This window comes from Nilaparvata lugens, chromosome 3 (genome assembly GCF_014356525.2).
Source record: "Nilaparvata lugens isolate BPH chromosome 3, ASM1435652v1, whole genome shotgun sequence".
Taxonomy (NCBI): domain Eukaryota; kingdom Metazoa; phylum Arthropoda; class Insecta; order Hemiptera; family Delphacidae; genus Nilaparvata; species Nilaparvata lugens.
Genome location: NC_052506.1, coordinates 14,522,916 through 14,543,757, shown reverse-complemented (window position 1 = coordinate 14,543,757; position 20,842 = coordinate 14,522,916). Strand labels below are relative to the sequence as shown.

General features: G+C 32.5%; 1 protein-coding gene across 1 annotated transcript; it reads left to right on the top strand.

The window, feature by feature from the left end:
- The first annotated feature begins 4,900 nt into the window (after positions 1–4,900).
- LOC111058516 (BTB/POZ domain-containing protein 6-like) lies at positions 4,901–20,291 on the top strand. The gene is made up of 2 exons (XM_022346055.2): positions 4,901–5,075; positions 18,332–20,291. The coding sequence occupies exon 2, from the start codon at positions 18,547–18,549 to the stop codon at positions 19,699–19,701; it is 1,155 nt and encodes a 384-aa protein (XP_022201747.2). The 5' UTR covers positions 4,901–5,075; positions 18,332–18,546; the 3' UTR covers positions 19,702–20,291.
- Positions 20,292–20,842: the final 551 nt, after the last annotated feature.

Below are 20,842 nucleotides of genomic sequence, written 5' to 3'. Positions count from 1 at the left end.
AATTCGATGATTTTTTTAGAAGTCGTCAAAACAGCTGTTCTACAGATGAAATATCTTGACTATGACTGTGTTCTTTTTATAAACTGCTCTATACCTACCTACCTCATGCACGAGAAGGAGGTTACAAAGTCCATTTATCAAGGATGGGGTGGACCCGCCATTAGTTTCTCAGGGAAAAGACTCATGCCAGTTGATAGAGCTGATAAATAACTATACAGGATTTGAATTTGAAAAAATCGTTAGAGCCGTTTTTGAGAAAATCGTGAAAAATATGGTTTTTTAGTAACTGTCATTTTTCTCAAGAATATTATGGAGCTCCTGCAATTTTCCCAGAAATGAGACTCATGTCAGTTGATAGGGTTTATAAATATCTATCCATGGTATGAACTTGAAAAAAATCGTTAGAGCAGTTTTCGAGAAAAACGTGAAAAACATGGTTTTATAGTAACCATCCGCCATTTTTTCCGCCATCTTGAATTGAATTTCATTGAATTTCTTATTGTCGAATCCTCATGGTATAAGGACATTAAGTTTAAAGTTTCAAGTCAATCGGTTAATTGGGAATGGAGTTATCGTGTTCACAGACATACACACATACACACACACACACACACACACACACACACACACACAGACCAACACCCAAAAATCATGTTTTTGGACTCAGGGGGCCTTGAAACGTATAGAAAACTTGAAATTAGGGTACCTTAATTTTTTTTGGAAAGCAATACTTTCCTTACCTATGGTAATAGGGCAAGGAGAGTAAAAATAGCCAGATATAAAAATAACCAGATATATACAGAAATTGCTCGCTTCGCTCGCCATATCCGTCTAGCAAGGGGTCTCCGCCCCCTGGACCCCCGACTGGATCGTCCAAAAATGAGATCGGCGGGATCGCTTCGCTCGCCTGCATTTTTCATTTGAGCGTGCTTCATTCCATCAGAAAGTCAAAGTACTAAATTAATTTTTACTTTCCTTCCCCTACTACCATAGGTAAGGAAAGTATTGCTTTCCAAAAAAATTAAGGTACCCCAATTTCAAGTTTTCTATACGTTTCAAGGTCCCCTGAGTCCAAAAACATGATTTTTGGGTATTGATCTGTCTGTGTGTGTGTGGTGTGTGTGTGTGTGTGTGTGTGTGTGTGTGTGTGTGGTGTGTGTGTGTGTGTGTGTGTGTGTGTGTATGTCTGTGAACACGATAACTCCATTCTTAATTAACCGATTGACTTGAAATTTAAACTTATGGTCCTTATACAATGAGGACCCGACAATAAGGAATTCAATAAAATGCAATTCAAGATGGCGGATGATTACTAAAAAAACATGTTATTCACGTTTTTCTCGAAAATGGCTTTAACGATTTTCTTCAAATTTATACCATGGATAGCTATCCATAAGCCCTATCAAATGGCATAAGTCTCATTTCAGGGAAAATTTCTGGAGCTCCGTAATATTTTTGAGAAAAATGGTGGATAATGACTAAAAATCCATGTTTTTCACGGTTTTCTCAAAAACGGCTCTAACGATTTTCTTCAAATTTATACCATGGATAGCTATTAATAAGCCCTATCAACTGACATGAGTCTCATCTCTGAGAAAATTGCAAGAGCTCCGTAATATTCTTGTGAAAAATGACAGTTACTAAAAAACCATGTTTTTCACGATTTTCTCAAAAACGGCTCTAACGATTTTTTCCAAATCCATACTCTGTATAGTTATTCATTAGCTCTATCAATTGACATGAGTCTTTTTCCTGGAGTACTAATGGGGGTACACCCAATCCTTGAGAAATGGACTTTGTAACCTCCTTCTCGTGCATGAGGTAGGTAGGTACACGGTTTTTACTTTTTCTTCTTCCATATACCGTGGGTAGGTAGAGCAGCTTATAAAAAGAACACAGTCATAGTCAAGGTATTTCATCTGTAGAAAAGCTGTTTTGACGAATTTCAAAAGAATCATCGAATTTCACAATTTACATAAAGGAAAAAGTACTCTGAATACAATTGTATATACACATATACAGTAGTCTGATCGTAGTTGCAAATATGTTGCCGTCAATCGTCATTATGTTATTCCCCTGAATTATTCTCGTTTAAAAACGGGGCTTACAGTTCAATGAGCAAGGAAAGTTGTGTGAGTGTACCACACCAGATTTTTAAATTAGTTACCAGTTAACAACTGTATCGAAGAGGTACTCTCTCTAGATTATAGTTCTATATGGTATGGACATTTCAATTATAATTTTAAGATATTGGAATAAGAAGAATATACATGCTAAAAGACGAACTTTAAACCCTTAAAAACCACCCTTAGAGTTAAAATATCGCCAAAAGATTTCTTAGTGCGCCTCTGAAGGGCCAACTGAACATACCTACCAAATTTCAACGTTTTTGAACCAACACTTCAGTTCTCATTCACCTCCTCCTCTAATATAGTGAGGTCCACGTTATAATGGCAGTGAAGAAAGATAGCAGAAAAACGTTACCGATCCTCTGTCTTGTCAATGCCTCCCATCTGTTTGATATTGTCAACTGCAGAACAGAAAAAAATCTCTGGGGTGTAAAACACCCCAGTGTGTCTCTTTAGGGTTAAGTGTGAAGCCAGCTAATCATAGTACCTTTCCCTCCACTATAGACACGCCTATATCGCACATGAACAATAAGTTCGAAGCACAGAGTCTTGATATAAAAATAACAATTATTTTATTTATTCAGTATGCTAACCTACATATCCCAACCTACTTGTAAATAATCTAGATCAGGAACGCTAATTTATTCATTACTAGTAATAATAATAATAATAATAGCGATAATAATGTGTAAGTATATTGTAAATAATGTGTATATATACAAAATCATTATTTAAATCATATGACATGGATAACCACTACCTGGATGTACATTATACAATTTGCTTTCGAAAACCAGCTTTCCAGCAGTATTACTAATAACATTGATCCTTGATGATATATCTCATGAAAAACGTCTTCAAGACGAAAAGCTATTAAATTCTAAATATGAGCTTATCGGTCAAAATGACCGTATGTGTTCCTTTTTTTTTAAATCTATGTAGTTTTATAGGTGTTAATTAATTGTTATTTCTAAATTGTTAAAAGACGATCTGGCTACATAGCGAACGAGAAAGAGGTAGAGCTATCTGCTTTGTTGAATGATAGACGAGGATATGCAATATGCTGTAATATTGAACACTGCTATTATATTTCGACCTCACCATAGTTGAATGACAAGCATTGATGTTATACACAAGTAATACTGACCTTATAAAGTGAATCTTACTGTACAGTTCTTATCAGAAAAATGATATTGTTTTATGAAACGGAAATCGTTGAGTAATCTCGTTTTAAGAAATACGTCATACATGTTCGACAACCTAATCTTATCTTTCAATGGAAGCATTTAAAGTGAGGTCCACGTTATAATGGCAGTATTTGATTATCATTGGTGTTGCTATCCTTGTCTATCATTCAACAAAGCAGATAGCGCTATTCTTCTCTATATTGAGGTCCACGTTATAATGACAGTGAAGAAAGATAGGAGAACAGTGTTGCCAAATCTCCGCCCCCCATTGCCTTCTATAGAATAATTATGTGATATAATATAACCTGTTCAATCTTCTTCAAAATTATCAGTTATATATTTGATCCGTCAAGAGAATAGGCCTTCATATATTTCAATGATAAAGTAATAGATATTATGATAGTTTCGATCAAATACTTTGTTTATCAATTATATACAATACTAGCCGTCAGGCTCGCTTTGCTCGCCATGTCCGTCTAGCCAGGGGGCACCGCCCCTTGGACCCCCGACTGGATTGTCAAAAAATGAGATCAGCCTGCGTTTCTCATTTGAGCATGCTTCATTCCATCAGGAAGTCAGAGTACTGAGAAAACGCAGAGAAGCTGAGAAAAAATGCTGATTTTGGGCGTATCTTTGATGAAATATTAATGTCACCTCATCACAAAATTTTTAGATTTTAGCTGAACCTCTGTTCTAAAATTGAACATTTGCTGTCTATTACTTGATAAAAGAACTGAGAAAATCGTTAATTTTGGGCGTATTTTCGGCGTTATTTCAAATTTCTCCTAAAACAACATTATTACACCCCAGCTGAGCTTCTGTAGTGAATTTGAACAATTTCTGTACATTTGTTCTCGATAAAGCTGAGAAAGCGCAAAAAAACGCTGGAAAAACGCTAATTTTGGGCGTATCTTTGACGTTATTGCAAATTCCTTCTAACACAACATTATTACACCCTAGTTGAGCTTCTGTACTGAATTTGAACATTTTCTGATCATTTGTTCTCGATAAAGCTGAGAGAAAGCAAAAAACCGCTGGAAAAACGCAGATTTTGGGCGTATCTTTGGAATTTTTTTCAAATCCGTTCTTAGTGCGCCTTTAAAGGGCAAACTGAACATACCTACCAAATTTGAACGTTTTTGGTCCGGTAGATTTTTAGCTCTGCGAGTGAATGAGTCAGTCAGTCAGTCAGTGAGTGAGTGCCATTTCGCTTTTATATACAGTATTCATATAGAACATAGATTTACAATATTCACATTGTTGAAAAGCGATTTGGCAACGTTGCGGAGGTTGAGAAGGATAGCGCTATCTGCTTTGTCGAATGATAGACAAGGAAAGCAACACCAATGATAATCAAATACTACCATAATAACGTGGTCCACACTACAGAGAAGAATAGCGCTATGTACTTTGTGGAATGATAGACAAGGATAGCAGCAAAATTAAATACTGACATTTTAACGTGGACCTGACTACAATCTTTAGAGTGGGAGAGCATTATCTTTTTTATTTCTTTGTTAAGACTAGCTGTTATCTCAACACTGTATTCAAAATTTATTACCATAATAATTATTCATCATTGAGCTCAGTGGCTGCAGTATGAATCGTTGCTTAGTTAGAATAACGTCAACTAGTCATTTCCTTTCCAGATAACAATTTGATCAGTTATTTCTACACCGCAGCATAGAAACAATGGATACATTCAGTTGATCACTTGTTCTGTTCTGATTTATACACACTTCTCTCCAGATAGATTTTTGTAAGTATATATCTTTTTATTTATTTAGGGCCGTTTGCACAGTATAGATTGCTAAACTCGATTAAGTTAATCGAGTTTAAGTTAATCTGAAAGTTTAAACTTGATTCGGTTTTCTCAGTGCATTTACTAATTCAGTTTAAGTTAAACTAGTTAAGCGTCTAGTTATGAAGCTACTATTTTAGTATTTTCTTGTTCTTTTTTAAAATCTACATAGCTGTAAGCTGTACGGTTATAAAAGTGAAAAGCGATCAAGAAATTCTTTTAAAAACTTATGTTTAATTGGCACCAGAAAATATATTTTAGAATGTAAGAAAAAAAGTTATTTTGTTACGCTTGAATCTACTACGGTCTTCCTCGTTTATTAGAAATCTCTCGAAAGCAATATGTCTCAGTTATGTGTTGTTAAAACATGTTTTATAATCAAAGATCACTGTTAAAAATTGTCTTAATTTCTATCAAGTGGTGTATTCAATCAAAATACTAAATTGGCAGTTGCTGTACTCAAGCAAAACCGTTAAAAAATTCTCTATCCCAGAAATTTAAATTATTTGTTTTTTGCCCAATTTTTGTCAGTTTTAAAATTTCTTTGCAGTCATCTTTATCAATCGCATTAAAAACTTCTATCAATTCCTCCATAAAAATTATTATTACATTCGAATAATGATTCACTATAACCTAAATCAATAATATTATCGTCTACAGAAGCATTAAAAACAACCGTCGAAAAATAATTTACTATCAGCTGTTTCCCCATCAAAACTCTACAGATGTCAAGTTGATTCAAATTATTTGGTTTAATCCTCCCGCTTTGGAGGTTTAAACTTTCCCAGTTTCAGAGTATCAGAGTTTAGACTGATACTGTGCAAACGGAATTTTAGTTTAAACCAAAAAATATCCAGATTTGGTTTAAGCTTTAGCTTAAACTTACACTGTGCAAATGGCCCTTAATATTACAATATTGTATTAGTATCCCTCTAGCTGTAAGCTATTTGAGGGATAATTCTTTAAATAATTCTAAAAATAATTCTTTACATACAATAAAAACAATCAATAACAATATTTATATTTCCTAATTTACCTGATTATATTTCTTCATTTTTTGTAACTGATTGTTCTGTTTTGTCCATTGCACCATAACTTAACTCAACTTATGAAATGGAAAATGACTTTGCTCGGTAAGCGACAATTAACAAGATATTATCACTTTGGGATATTACCTAATGTTATTCGCTCTGACGCAAATATTTATTAAATCATAATATATCTTCATTGTAAAATTAAAATTATCTTAACACTCTAACCGAAACACCGGTTTGTGACCAGACCAGAGGCAAAATTATTTTTTCTATTGTGGGCAAAATTGTGAATCAAAAATTGCTGCCCGTTCTAATACCTTCTCCCCCACTATTCCTCAACATTCTTCAACAATGCTCGTCAGTCCCCAACTCACGGTTATCAAGTAAACATCAATCTATTTAAAACGTACCGGTCTCAGCTACCGGATCTTTCGGATAACATTCATTTTTACCGGTCTAGAATACCGGATGTTTCGACTAACAGATATTTTGAGCATTCATTTTTTCCCCAATGTTTCTCTCTTCATTATTTCTGTATTTTATTGATATGTTTCATTTGGAAAACTAATTTTTGTAATTTAGAAAAGGTTGGTCTAGGAAAATTGATGACAATGGATGAGTTATCAACCATACAAGCCCCAGCCTTTGGAGCTTGTATCAATAGGATGCTTCACAATGAAATGTCACAAAATAAACATCCACTTGACGAAATTGATGACAATGGATGAGTTATCAACCATACAAGCCCCAGCCTTTGGAGCTTGTATCAATAGGATGCTTCACAATGAAATGTCACAAAATAAACATCCACTTGACGAAATAGATGATTCCGAACACTATAGTTATTTATGAACTTTTCTTGCTAATAAAATATCTGGAGGCTGCAAACGTTTGCTCAAACAAGTTTCTTGGTAACAATGAAAAAGACTATTATTTTCAATGATTACCTTTCAGTTTTGCTATGAAGCCTATATTGATGAAATATTTCTACATGATTATTGTTCTGAGTAGTAACTGATAGTATATCTTACACGGATTTTTGTATTGTGTGTGTTCTTACATCCAACATTATATATTTATTACATATCAATGTTTCCTATTTTTTTTCTATTCTTTCATCACTCAATTTGCAACTGAAATCTATATTATACTTTACTATAATTGAAATTTATCAATGAAAAATATTTAAATTCATATTTAGTTGAAAATAAACACTTTAAACAAGACCCGGTCTGTGAGACCGGATGTTTCGGTTTAGGTAAGCTCTGACCATGTCTCGGTTAGAGTGTTAAACTCAACAAACATAATACATAGTTGATAAAAAAAATAATTAACACAATACATAAAACACAACTCTTTTCCTGAAACTAATCAAAATGATTTATCCTTATGAAGTGCACTTCAAGTTTTGTTTAAACCTCATTTTTACTCTATAACATTTTCAACTCTAATGGAAATGGATTCAACAGAAATGGGATTCTGAACTCTGGAACTCTTTTATCATAGGCATTGTTATATATCTGAGTTTTATAATTTCTATGTCTCAATGTATATTTTATTTTGTCTATTTCTCTATATTCGTTCTTATAGTAGTATCGTGACAAATCTGTGTAGTTTAGAAGTTCTAAACAGACAGAAAAGTAGTCTACTATTTCATTAATATTGAATTATAGGGGGTCCACGTTATAATGGCAGTGTTTGATTACCAATGGAATTGCTATCTTGTTTATCATTCAACAAAGCGGATAGCGCTATCTCTTTCTCGCTTTGCTCTGTTGCCAGATCGTCATTTAGCAATGTAGAATTGATAATTTATTAACAAAATATTTCATCTTAATTATGAAATTTCATTATGAAATTATTGAAAAATATAATTTCTTGCTTAATGAAATATAATTAATTATTTTAAACGAGATTGAACAGTTAATATTGCATCAATAAACCTGTATCAGCTATAGAGGGCATTGACAACACAGAGGTTCGGCAACGTTTTTCTCCTATCTTTTCCCACGTGAACCTCACTATGGCGTTTCTTACTTTAATTAGACTCATTGCCAAAATCATTGTCCGATGTCCGTCGGGTTTTTGTTTGTTTGTATGTCCTACTGGAAAAGCTACTCTGGCATTTTTTTGTAAAGACTGGTGCACGTTATAAATGGATGTGAAGAAAGATACCAGAACAACTTTAACGATCCTCTGTCTTGTCAATGCCTTCTATAGACGGTAGCTAATGCAGGTTTATCGATGTAATATTAACTGTTCATTTCTGTTTAAAAGAATCAATTATATTTCATAAGAAATTATATTTCTCAATAATTTCATGATACATTTTCATGATTTAATGATTTGTCAATATTGATTATCAATTCTACATTGTTACAAGACGATCTGGCAACAGAGCAAAGTGGGAGAGAGAGATAGCACTATCTGTATTTTTGCACGTTAGACAAGGATAGCAACACTATTGTCAATTATTGTACACTGCCATTATAACGTGTATCTCACTATACTGCTAAGCTTCTCTATCAATTTCTCTTCAAAAAAAATGATTTCCTCAGTATAAGAATATTATATTAACCCATTTCGAACTATGTGTAACATTATCCAAATTTGGGAGAGACATAGCACAAGGTTACCTTATTTTTCTCATTTTATCATTTTGATGATGTGCTTTTGTATGAATTAATTATATGATAACTCATAGTGAAATACCAGCTGAATCTAGGGTAGGGAACTGATAATCTATTTTTCGCCACACTGCACAGAAAGCAGCTGTTTTCCAGTCCCTACGTAGATCTGAAAGACATTGTTTGCAGACGACTCTCGTCTGACGTCAGAACAGGTTTCTTTCCGGCCTAGGCCGGAAAGAGTACCCTTTCCAGCGCTAACATGGAACTAAGAAAGGTGATCAAAAACTTTTCATTATTTGTGTTCATTATTCAATAATTAAAACATTAATAATAATATCATCTTATTGTCATTTGAAAGGATAAAAAAGTATAAACACAACCTCCCACATTATTGAACATCATCTTTTAGGTTATTTAGACAAAAAAAATAAAAATACTTGGACAATTTCCTGATATTCAGATTACCTCAGATTTTCTAGAGCTATCACCTTCCACTTCTGCTTTCGGAAGTGCTTAGTAAACAATTATTATTATTTTATATAAATATATTGTTTATTTTTGTGTGTAGCGAAAAATAGCATTCGCACCATGGGTAAAAGATGTTTTTTTCGGCTCTCAATCTTCTCTAGTCCTCGGCCTACGGCCACGGACTTGAAAACCGATTTCGAGCCGGAAAAATCTCATTTTCTGCTCTAGGTGCGAAATATACTATTACGCTCACTATGCATGCACGGTAAGCTATGTTTTCTATTTTACCGGTTTTTATTTTACTACACATGCGCGGTAGAGAGCAGGTTAGTTAGGATTGCCAAAGTGACAGATTTTTTTTCTACAACCGCTTGTAAAGTTCTTCTTTACAAACCGAATACTCATCATAAAACAGCTGTTTTGTGAGGAAGGAGCAAGAATCTATTTTACGCTCACCAGCTATTTATTTTATGCTAGCTAACCGCTGCGCATGTGCAGTAGGCTAAATTTTAGAAAAATGCGATTCCAAAGAGTTCATGCTCCTACTTTTTTACCTTTAGTTCCAGTAGCAATGGTGGTGAAAACGGCTAAAGCATTGACTCTCACGCTGAGGAACTCTCTGGTTCAAATCACATTCCTACAAATTTTTTTTTGAAATGATACTATTATTATTTATCTTATTCTAATAACATATAATAATTATAAAATAGTTTATCATGATTAGATATGATGATAAAATTGAACAATTTTATTATTATCATTACATTGATTTATCGAAATAATTAAATAATTATTTGAAAAAACTGTTCATCATATTGGAATCCAATACTGCAGTTGTAGTATAGTATATTTCGCACCTAGAGCAGAAGATGAGACTTTTCCGGCTCGAAATCGGTTTTCAAAAGCTTTATAAAAGATTGAGAGCCGAATAAACATTTTTGCCCGTGGTGTGAACACTATTTTTCGCCACACACAAAAATAAACAATATATATATATATGAGAATAGTTGTTTACTAAGCACTTCCGAAAGCAGAAGTGGAAGGTGATAGCTCTAGCAAATCTGAGGTAATCTGAATATCAGGAAATTGTCCAAGTATTTTTATTTGTTATTCTGATTTGTCTAAATAACCTAAAAGATGATGTTCAATTATGTGGGAAAATGAGTTTGTATTTTTTTATTCTTTCAAATGACAATAAGATGATATTCAAATCAATTTATTGCCATTCTTTTTTTACAAACAAGTGAAACAAAAACATTCTTATAATGTTATAACTAATTATAATCTAAACTAATTCAAAAACATATTCAACGAATGTTTTCTTTTATTTTAATATTAAAATAAGGGGCCCTCCCAGAAAAGCTAATGCTTGAGCTCTGGAAGAGAGTTCAAAAATGTTAAAGGTAATTAGGATGGATGTCTAAGACAATTTAAGTAGTACCAGAAGAAACAATATGCAATATAAACACTAGAATATAAATGTATGTACAATATAACAATGTAAGCACTAGAACAAAAAGTCAATTAATCTTCTGAAATCTCAAGTCTGAAGTAAAATTTCCTACATACCCACTCTCTTATTTCAAAAATTAAACACTTAGTAATTCTATTTAGAATGAATTTTTCAGGTAGACAATTTATTATTCTATGGCAATTGAATGTTATGGCAATTAATGGACGATTGGTGTTTGCAAGAAGTAAGTCTAGTGAATAGGTTATTGTAGGTATTGAAAACATTAATAATATAATTATATCTAAGTATTTAATTTTTTCAACTTTTTCTATAATTTTGCAAGAGCAGTCCACAGAGACTTCATTTTGGCATTTTTAGCTGTAATCTATTGGGATGTTGTCCGCTATTATTTGGTGAGAATGCAATAAATTTTGTTTTGTCTACATTCAAAGTGAGAATGTGAGTTTATAACCAGTAGTTCGTGATTGACAGCCCTCTATTTGCATTATCATAAGCTTCGTTCCATGGTTCCCCTGTGAAAATTAATGCTGTATCATCTGCAAATGATACTATAATGCAATTTGGTATATTCAGCTTATATAAATCATTTACATAAATCAAGAATAATAGAGGTGGGAGTACCGTTCCTTGTGGAAGTCCAAATTCTGAGGTGTGTCTACTGTCAGTTTTTTTGTTGAGGGTGAGGATCTGCTTCCTGTTCGCGAGGAATGAAGCAAAAAGGTTTATTGCTGCACCTCTAACACCACAATTTTCTAATTTATTCAACAATATTATGTGTGGAATGGTATCGAATGCTTTTGCAAGATCCAAAAACACTGATATTGTTTTTTTATTATCATTGAAATTACTGCTTATAATTCCGGTTAAGTGGAGAATTGCATTTTTTGTTGATTTTCCTGCCTGGAATCCATACTGAAATTTTTCCTATAAAATTATTTTTATTTAGAAAGTTTGAAAGCCTCATTTTTAGTATTTTTTCAATTATTTTTGAAATATTAGTAAGAAGACTAATAGGTCGGTAGTTCTCAGGTTTTGACAGATCACCAGATTTGGAATTGGTTTAATCACAGCAATTTTGAAAATTTCGGGGAATACATCATTAATAAAGCATTTGTTGAATATGAATTCTAGAGGATGTACAATGAAGTTGGAGATTTTTTTAAGACAAGTTCCTGTTATTTCGTCATATCCGGGTGAAGAGTTATTAACAAGAGTGGATATTATTTGTTCTATTTCAATTATATTTGTTGGATGAATGAAAAAACTGTTTCTTGGGGGTTCTGATAGCGGAGGAGGGATGATTATAGCAGTATTTGGGCCATTTTCATTCAATATTTTATCTGCATATTTACGACCCACATTAGCGAAATGTGAATTCAGTACTTCTGGCTCTAAGTTTGGTTCCCTACGTTCGTTTTTAACACCAATTATTTCTCTAATGTAATGCCATGTTTTTTATTATTTCCCTTGGCCTCATCAAACTTGCCATCAAAGTAATTTATTTTTGTCTGTTTGATTAATTTATTTAACTTGTTGCTATAATTCTTGTATTCTTCTTTCAGTCTGTTATTGAAAGGTTCTTTTATCAGTTTACAGTGCATCTTATCTCGTTTTCTTATACAACTCAAGATTCCATCAGTCATCCATGATTTCAAATGCGTTTTCCTATGACTTATATTATTTTTTTTTTTGTGTTATTTGTAATGTGACCATTCAATGTTTTTATAAATTTCCAGCTAAGATATTCACATCATTACAGTTAGATAGAAGAATGTTGCTCCAAGTCTCATTTTCAAGGGAAGAAGAAAGATTTGCATAATTTATTATTGATTTTGTTTTATTAAATGCACTATTATTGTTATTACTCAATTTATTATGCCCTATGTGTATGGATGTCCAGTAGTGATCGGTAATAGAAGTTTTCAAGACTGTACCAATTATATCACCAGTATTTGTGTTACAATTTTTGAAAAATATGTGGTCAATACAAGTACTACTCTCACTCAACTCTCTCGTAGGCTTATCTACAAAAGATTTAAATCCATTTAGATGCATAACGCTAAGATATTCACTTGACACATTTCCAACCTCCAATATGTTCAAATTCATATCTCCAACAATAATTACATTTCTATCCGTATCAAAATTGATCAATGCTGCATCTAAATTACTTATAAATCAAAAACGTTTAAAGAAGGAGAACGATAGATGGATATTAGAGTATAATTCTTACTGTCTACCTTGAAATCAATAAACATTGAAGTTGAGTAACCTATAATATCTTCTGATATATGAAATTCAATATTTCTATCCACAAACACACATATTCCATCACTTCTAGTATATCTACCACACTTTGAAACCGTCTGATAACCTTCTATATTAAAATTGCAAAATTGGTCATCAGTAATCCATGTTTCAGTTAAAACAATAATTGAAATCGGACTCTGCTTTCCTTCAGGTAGCAAAGCAGTTGATCGGAATTTTTGTTTATACTTCGTATATTCATATGCAATACATTTTTTTTTTTTTAAAACATCTTTATTGCCCATAAAACAAAATACAAAATAAAAAACTTACAAAAGAAATATTCTAGATTATATTAATATATTATGCTATTTTACATATAAATTAAAATTACATGGCACCACCCAGCAAGGGCAAAACCCTGACCGCTGAGTGAGAGTATCAGCTGTTAGACAATATAAAAAATTTATTTACTAATAATCAAAGCTACAAAAAATCGAAGTTAACAATAATTACTAGTCTAGTAATTATATATTTGACTGATGTCGAAGAAAAATTTTGTATCACCCACTTATTTATCTGTTCCATCCTCTGTCTACCCCTATTAGAAAGATATTCTGACAATGCATTTGGCATTATATTTATTTTTGAGCTAAGATACCCCAATTGTCTTATCACTATTGTCAAATCTGAATAGTTAATATTATAAATGTTATGAGATGTAACTCTCAGGTTATACATAGAAACGTTATTATTCACTGTAAATTCCTCCTTCCTCATACATGCATAATAGAGAAGTTTCTTTATATAAATTTGACGTACTGTCATCACTTTAAATTCGGCAAATGTTTCACTACTAGAAAAAGCCCTTGGCTTATTAAGAATTGCTTCTATTATCATTTTTTGAAATGTAAAAATTTTATTCATGAAAACATCATACGCTCCTCCCCATACCACTAACCCATATTGCAGCACCGATTGAACATAGGCAAAGTAAGGACCCTAAGTAATTTAATGTCTAATATTTTACGGACTTTATAAAGATAAAGGAAATAAATTTTAAGCGTTTACAAATATATTCTATATGAGGCTCCCACTTAAGGTTACAATCAACCATGATGCCCAGATACTTTATAGATTTTTCATTTTTTAGTTTAGGGCATGCACAATCCTTCCATTTTCAAAATCACAATTTGTATGTATTTTAAATTCATAGCATCATTTGGTTGACCAACTATTGTAGGAGAAAATGTAATATATTTAGTTTTTGATGTATTTATACTCAATGTATTAATATCAAGCCATTGTTTAACCATGGATATTACTCTTTCTGCTCTCGAGTACGTCTCTAACCATGAGCGGTCCTTAACTATTACAGCCGTATCGTCAGCAAAGGAATTATTTTCGAACTATCAATATTTAGTTTAAAGATGTCGTTGATATAGAGTAAAATAAAATCGGGGACAAGACGGTACCTTGTGGTAATCCAAAGTCGTTAAGTTTTATAGTGTTTGATTTGTAACTGTTGTTATCCGAAATTAATTGTGTCCGATCACTTAATAATTCTTAAATAATTCAAGGTGGAGTCCTCCAATCCCGTACCTCTCCAATTTTTTTAGTAATTTATTGTGGGGTATGGTATCATAGGCTTTTGCCAGGTCAATCATTATAGCTAGGCATTTGTTGTTATTGGAAGACATGGCTTCAGAAACTTCATTTGTAAAGGCGGCCAGAGCATCCTCAGTATTTTTGTTACTTTGGAAGCCATATTGATCCTTATGAATTATGTTGTGATTGTTTATAAAACCCATCAATCTAGTTTTGATTGCTTTCTCCATTATTTTTGCTAGATTACTGATTAAACTTATGGGTCTATAATTCTCCGGAAGATCAACGTTACCTGACTTGAAAAGCGTTTAATTCTGGCTGTCTTGAAGCAAATCGGGAATTTACCAGACTCAAAGCATTTATGATGAAACATAAAGGTTCTGCAATCCAAGTAGATATTTTCTTTATTGTAATATTATTGATATGGTCTAGTCCGGGCTTGCTGAATTCTTCAATTTTTTTATAATACATTTAATCTCATCACTCGTAACAGGATTCAGGGTAAAATGTTCATTTATTAATGGGAAGTGGTCGTTGTAAATTTCATCACAATCTACATTTATAGCCGGAATTTTACTAGCATATTCTCTACCTACATTTGCGAAAAAATTGTTTAATTTATTGGGGTCAATTTTTATATTATTTCCTTTGTCAGCATTTTACCAATAATTTCCCTCATAACATTCCATAACTTATTACTATTGTTTTTGTGTTCCTCTATTTATTTTTATAATAATTTTTTTAGTGACATTGATCAATTCATTCAACTTATTTCTATAATCTTTAAACTTGTTTTTTAATAAAGTGTTATATGGCTGTTTAATTAGTTTTAATTTCATTGAATCCCTTACATTTATTGACTTGATAAGACCCGTGTAATCCAAGACTTTAAGGCTCGTTTTTATGTGGAATAGATTTCATCTTTGTAGAATGCTCTATATGACACCTAAGTCTCTCCACAAACAATTCCGTCAATGAATCAATACCGACGTCATCATTAGAATAATTTAATTTAATCATTTAAGAATAATGATGAAGTTAGTGCATATTGTCTTGGTTCATACTCAAAAAAGTTATCTATTTCAATTGTATCATAGCATTCAAATCAATTTCATCCAATTCATCTGCAAATGGCATTTAATAAAAGTGAGAAAAAAAAATAAAAATCAATAAGTAAGTGAAAATTAAATTAAATTAAAAATAAAACTAATAAACAAATCGAGTCTTACCTGTAGACTCCTATCAACTAATTAATTTATAAAGGTATTCTCTATGTATTTTATACTGAAAGAACTAAGATCAAATACAATACTCTTTGTATGAGATTCCTATCGTATATTATGTACAATAAAAAATGCAACTACTGATTAAATATTGTTAAATATCTCGAGATCTTTTACAACTCTATCGCTGGAGATTCTGGTGTTTTTCGAATAAAAACTTTGCCTAACTCATGCGAAAGCATTTTTTTGTCTCTTTTCAATGATTTGGCTTTTCCCAACAGCATTTTATCACTCTGGTCAAATGTTCATTGATATATATTATGTTGTCTGGTGAGAGACGAGCGTCAAGTGAAGTTGTAGTTAGCAGTTACCTCTTCCTTTTGCTGCAGCCAACCATCTAAGTTTTGAAGATCTGGATACAATTTGCATATTATTGGTTTTGATAGATTTATTCCTGGTCGGTACCCTGTGAGCAATAGACACATCCTCGTCTTCCAATGGAAGTCCAAAATGGTTGCAATGTTATTTAGTATACTGTAGACGTTTTCATTTGGTCACAGGAACACCCGAAATTTCAATATTGTCTATGCGCGATCTTTGATTCAACTCATTTATTTCAAGCCGGTACTTATTATTTTCTAGTTTTGCCAGTTCTGATCGCTCAATCTTACTTGGAGTCTCACTGAATTGTGACATTTCATACATTGATAGCTTTTCTAATAGATATACAAAAGTGATAATTATAAAATCAAAATTCAGAGTACTTTCTGTGAGAAATTATTGCAATTATCTATCTCTCCAGAATCAGTATGAATGCGTTGAGCAAGTTCTAAATTTGAAATATGATAGGCATATGAATTGTTATAGCGCCAATACACCCCGACTACTGTCAACAATACCGAAAGACAGTCTCAATGATGAACATTTCTTTATAAATGCCAATGGAAGAAAGATGATCAAAATTGAAGCATTGTTTTCATTTATTTCAGATGGGATCGAGTTTTAAGCTTGAACTTTCTTGTGATCTCCCAATCAGATTTCTTTGTTTGATTCTTACAAATTTCTTCATCCACAAAAAATGCAATGTTGAAATGATTATAAATCCTGTTCAGAGGTTTTAAGTTGAGTTAACATTAGGTTTTTCATAAAAAAATTTGTGAACAATTTTTCGTGAATAGTAGCTACGGTATGTAAGTATGTAGTAAGTATATAGCTACGGTATGTAAGTATAATAAGTATGGTTATGAGTTTAAAATATTTGTAATTTGATGTTAAGCTACTCATAGAATTTTTAGATTGACGACATTATTTATTTTATACAATTTTGTAACATTAATGAGGAATAAAAACTAAATGAGATCCAAAATAAGCAATATTCTTTTCTTTAAGTCACTTGTTTCATTATTTGGTCTGATAATTTATGAAATATGGACCAACAATAAAACTGATAGGTTTTTGATGGATTATTCTCATATGCTTTACAGATTTCCCCATCTATAGACATTTCTCAATATTATTAGACTTTCATTCAAGTTTCAATCTTCTGATAGAGGTAGTATTGGGATTTCTCAATATAATATTATGGGTCCTTAAGTAATAATATCGGGGGACCGAGCTTTGCTCTGTAGTGTAAAAGCATAGAAAATTTGTAACAAAAAATTGAATCTTTAGTTTATATTCATTTATTCATTTTCTCAGTCGTACAATTATTTTTTCCTACAGTTACATTGAAAAGTGGCCATTGCTGCACTGATTACAGAACGCAAAGAATCACTTTTTCGCTCTAGTGCGGGAATAGTATATTTCGCACCTAGGGCCGAAAATGAGATATTTCCGGCTCGAAATCGGTTTTTAAGTCCGAGGCCGTAGGCCGAGGACTAGAAAAGATTGAGAGCCGGAAATACATTTTTGCCCATGGTGCGAACGCTATTTTTCGCCACACCCAAAAAAAACTTCCCAATATATAAGAAATTAAAAAATAAATAAAATTCAAACGGAAGCTTCTTCATTGCTCTTGTCAAAATTGTTTTGACTCGAGTGATGAAGTCGCGTTTTATGCTCTTAATACATAAATAACTATTATAAAATCAGAAATAGCGACTATTACATCATTTCTTGAAATCAGCATCTATATTTTTTTTGATAAAATAAAAAAGTTTAATCCTTTAGAAAAACACAGAGCTGGAAAGAAAACGACTCTTCACTACAAGTGCTTACCAGATACCCATTCAAAGTTTACTATAATAAAATCAAAATACTATTCACAACAAATTATTTTTATACAATAATGAGTCAAATTGATTGTTTTGAGTTACTTCCAGTGAGGATGGAATGTTTATAGAATGCATATAGTAGCTTAAAACAAGCAGTACTCTTTTCTATTCCCCAATTATTGAATGCAGTGAGGATACATTCTATACTCTCTGATAACTTGATTCCACCAACAGCTTTTGTCTCAACCTTGATAACAATTTTTCCTTCATGAAGCATTTTTAGGTTTTGCTCACAAAGTATCCTTCCATTTTTCCAGTTTGAATCAACAAATATGGAATCCAAAGCTGTAGGAAGCCGAGATAATTCCCGCAGAAACACTAAGAAATCTGGAAATTCAGCTTCCGAGACCCGTTTCCATCGTTTATTGGAGAGCAACATGCTGAGCGATTGTAAATTTTTGTGGGTGAGCAGAAAACTGTGATTAAGGGACACAAGCTTCTATTTTCTTTGGCCAGTGAAGTTTTTCAAGCAATGTTCTGTGGAGATTTGAAGGAGACAACCCCAGTTCAAGTTATAGACTTAGAGCCGGAAGGATTTAATGGTATGAAAACATACATATACACTGGTAAGATCAAGTTTACATCAGTCATCCACGCTTTACACACTTACACCGCTGCACGTAAATACATAATCCCAAACCTGCCACAAAAATGTGTAGATTATATTGAGAAAAAACTGAAACCATGCGACGTTTTAGAGTTACAAGACTTTTGTAGACTCAATTGCATCTCTGACTTCGACAATCTGTGTTGTAGAATTATAAACCAGAATACAGGGGAGGTTTTTAGTAGTGCATACTTTCCATCCGCAAGTATGGATGCTGTTGAGTCCATCTTGAAATCCTCCTCTCTAAATGTCAACTCTGAATTGGAGATTTTTATAAATTTCGAGCGATGGGCTTTGGCTGAGATTGAGCGACGTAAAGTTCCAGACGAAGATGTGGCCACGTGTTTTAACAATCTCAAAAAACACATTCGGTTCCTGACAATGAGTGGGGAGGAATTTGTAGAGAGAGTTGAACCATCACCGCTTCTGACTCGTGAAGAGAAGTATGCAATTGCTATCAATAGAATTAGATTCCATCCAAGGGTGACCGCTGAGAGTATATCAATGACTCAGGAGCCGCGAGAAATGGATTTCAATTTGAATGGTTATAAGCACAAGATAATATGCGAGGTTGTGTATGATGAGTTGGAAAACGAAGATTTTCCGATTGTATGTGATAAAATTATTAAAGACCATAGATTCTCAATATTTGTTAGTTTTGCCAGTTCTGATTCCTCAATCTTACTTGGAGTCTCATTGAATTGTGACATTTCATATATTGATAGCTTTCCTAATACATATACAAAAGTGATAATTATAAAATCAAAATTCAGAGTACTTTCTGTGAGAAATTATTGCAATTATCTATCTCTCCAGAATCAGTATGAATGCGTTGAGCAAGTTCTAAATTTGAAATATGATAGGCATATGAATTGTTATAGCGCCAATACACCCCGACTACTGTCAACAATACCGAAAGACAGTCTCAATGATGAACATTTCTTTATAAATGCCAATGGAAGAAAGATGATCGAAATTGAAGCATTGTTTTCATTTATTTCAGATGGGATCGAGTTTTAAGCTTGAACTTTCTTGTGATCTCCCAATCAGATTTCTTTGTTTGATTCTTACAAATTTCTTCATCCACAAAAAATGCAATGTTGAAATGATTATAAATCCTGTTCAGAGGTTTTAAGTTGAGTTAACATTAGGTTTTTCATAAAAAAATTTGTGAACAATTTTTCGTGAAATAGTAGCTACGGTATGTAAGTATGTAGTAAGTATATAGCTACGGTATGTAAGTATAATAAGTATGGTTATGAGTTTAAGAATATTTGTAATTTGATGTTAAGCTACTCATAGAATTTTTTAGATTGACGACATTATTTATTTTATACAATTTTGTAACATTAATGAGGAATAAAAACTAAATGAGATCCAAAATAAGCAATATTCTTTTCTTTAAGTCACTTGTTTCATTATTTGGTCTGATAATTTTATGAAATATGGACCAACAATAAAACTGATAGGTTTTTGATGGATTATTCTCATATGCTTTACAGATTTCCCCATCTATAGACATTTCTCAATATTATTATGACTTTCATTCAAGTTTCAATCTTCTGATAGAGGTAGTATTGGGATTTCTCAATATAATATTATGGGTCCTTAAGTAATAATATCGGGGGACCGAGCTTTGCTCTGTAGTGTAAAAGCATAGAAAATTTGTAACAAAAAATTGAATCTTTAGTTTATATTCATTTATTCATTTTCTCAGTCGTACAATTATTTTTTCCTACAGTTACATTGAAAAGTGGCCATTGCTGCACTGATTACAGAACGCAAAGAATCACTTTTTCGCTCTAGTGCGGGAATAGTATTTCGCACCTAGGGCCGAAAATGAGATATTTCCGGCTCGAAATCGGTTTTTAAGTCCGAGGCCGTAGGCCGAGGACTAGAAAAGATTGAGAGCCGGAAATACATTTTTGCCCATGGTGCGAACGCTATTTTTCGCCACACCCAAAAAAAACTTCCCAATATATAAGAAATTAAAAAATAAATAAAATTCAAACAGCCTATTTTGATAGTTTGAATCTTGGTATGACAACTTTTACTGTCAATTAATTTCAATATTACTAATTAATAATTTACAATAATGACCATATTTTTATACTATTAATATTAGGCATGAGCTTTGCGCCCGGTGCAATATCATGGATAG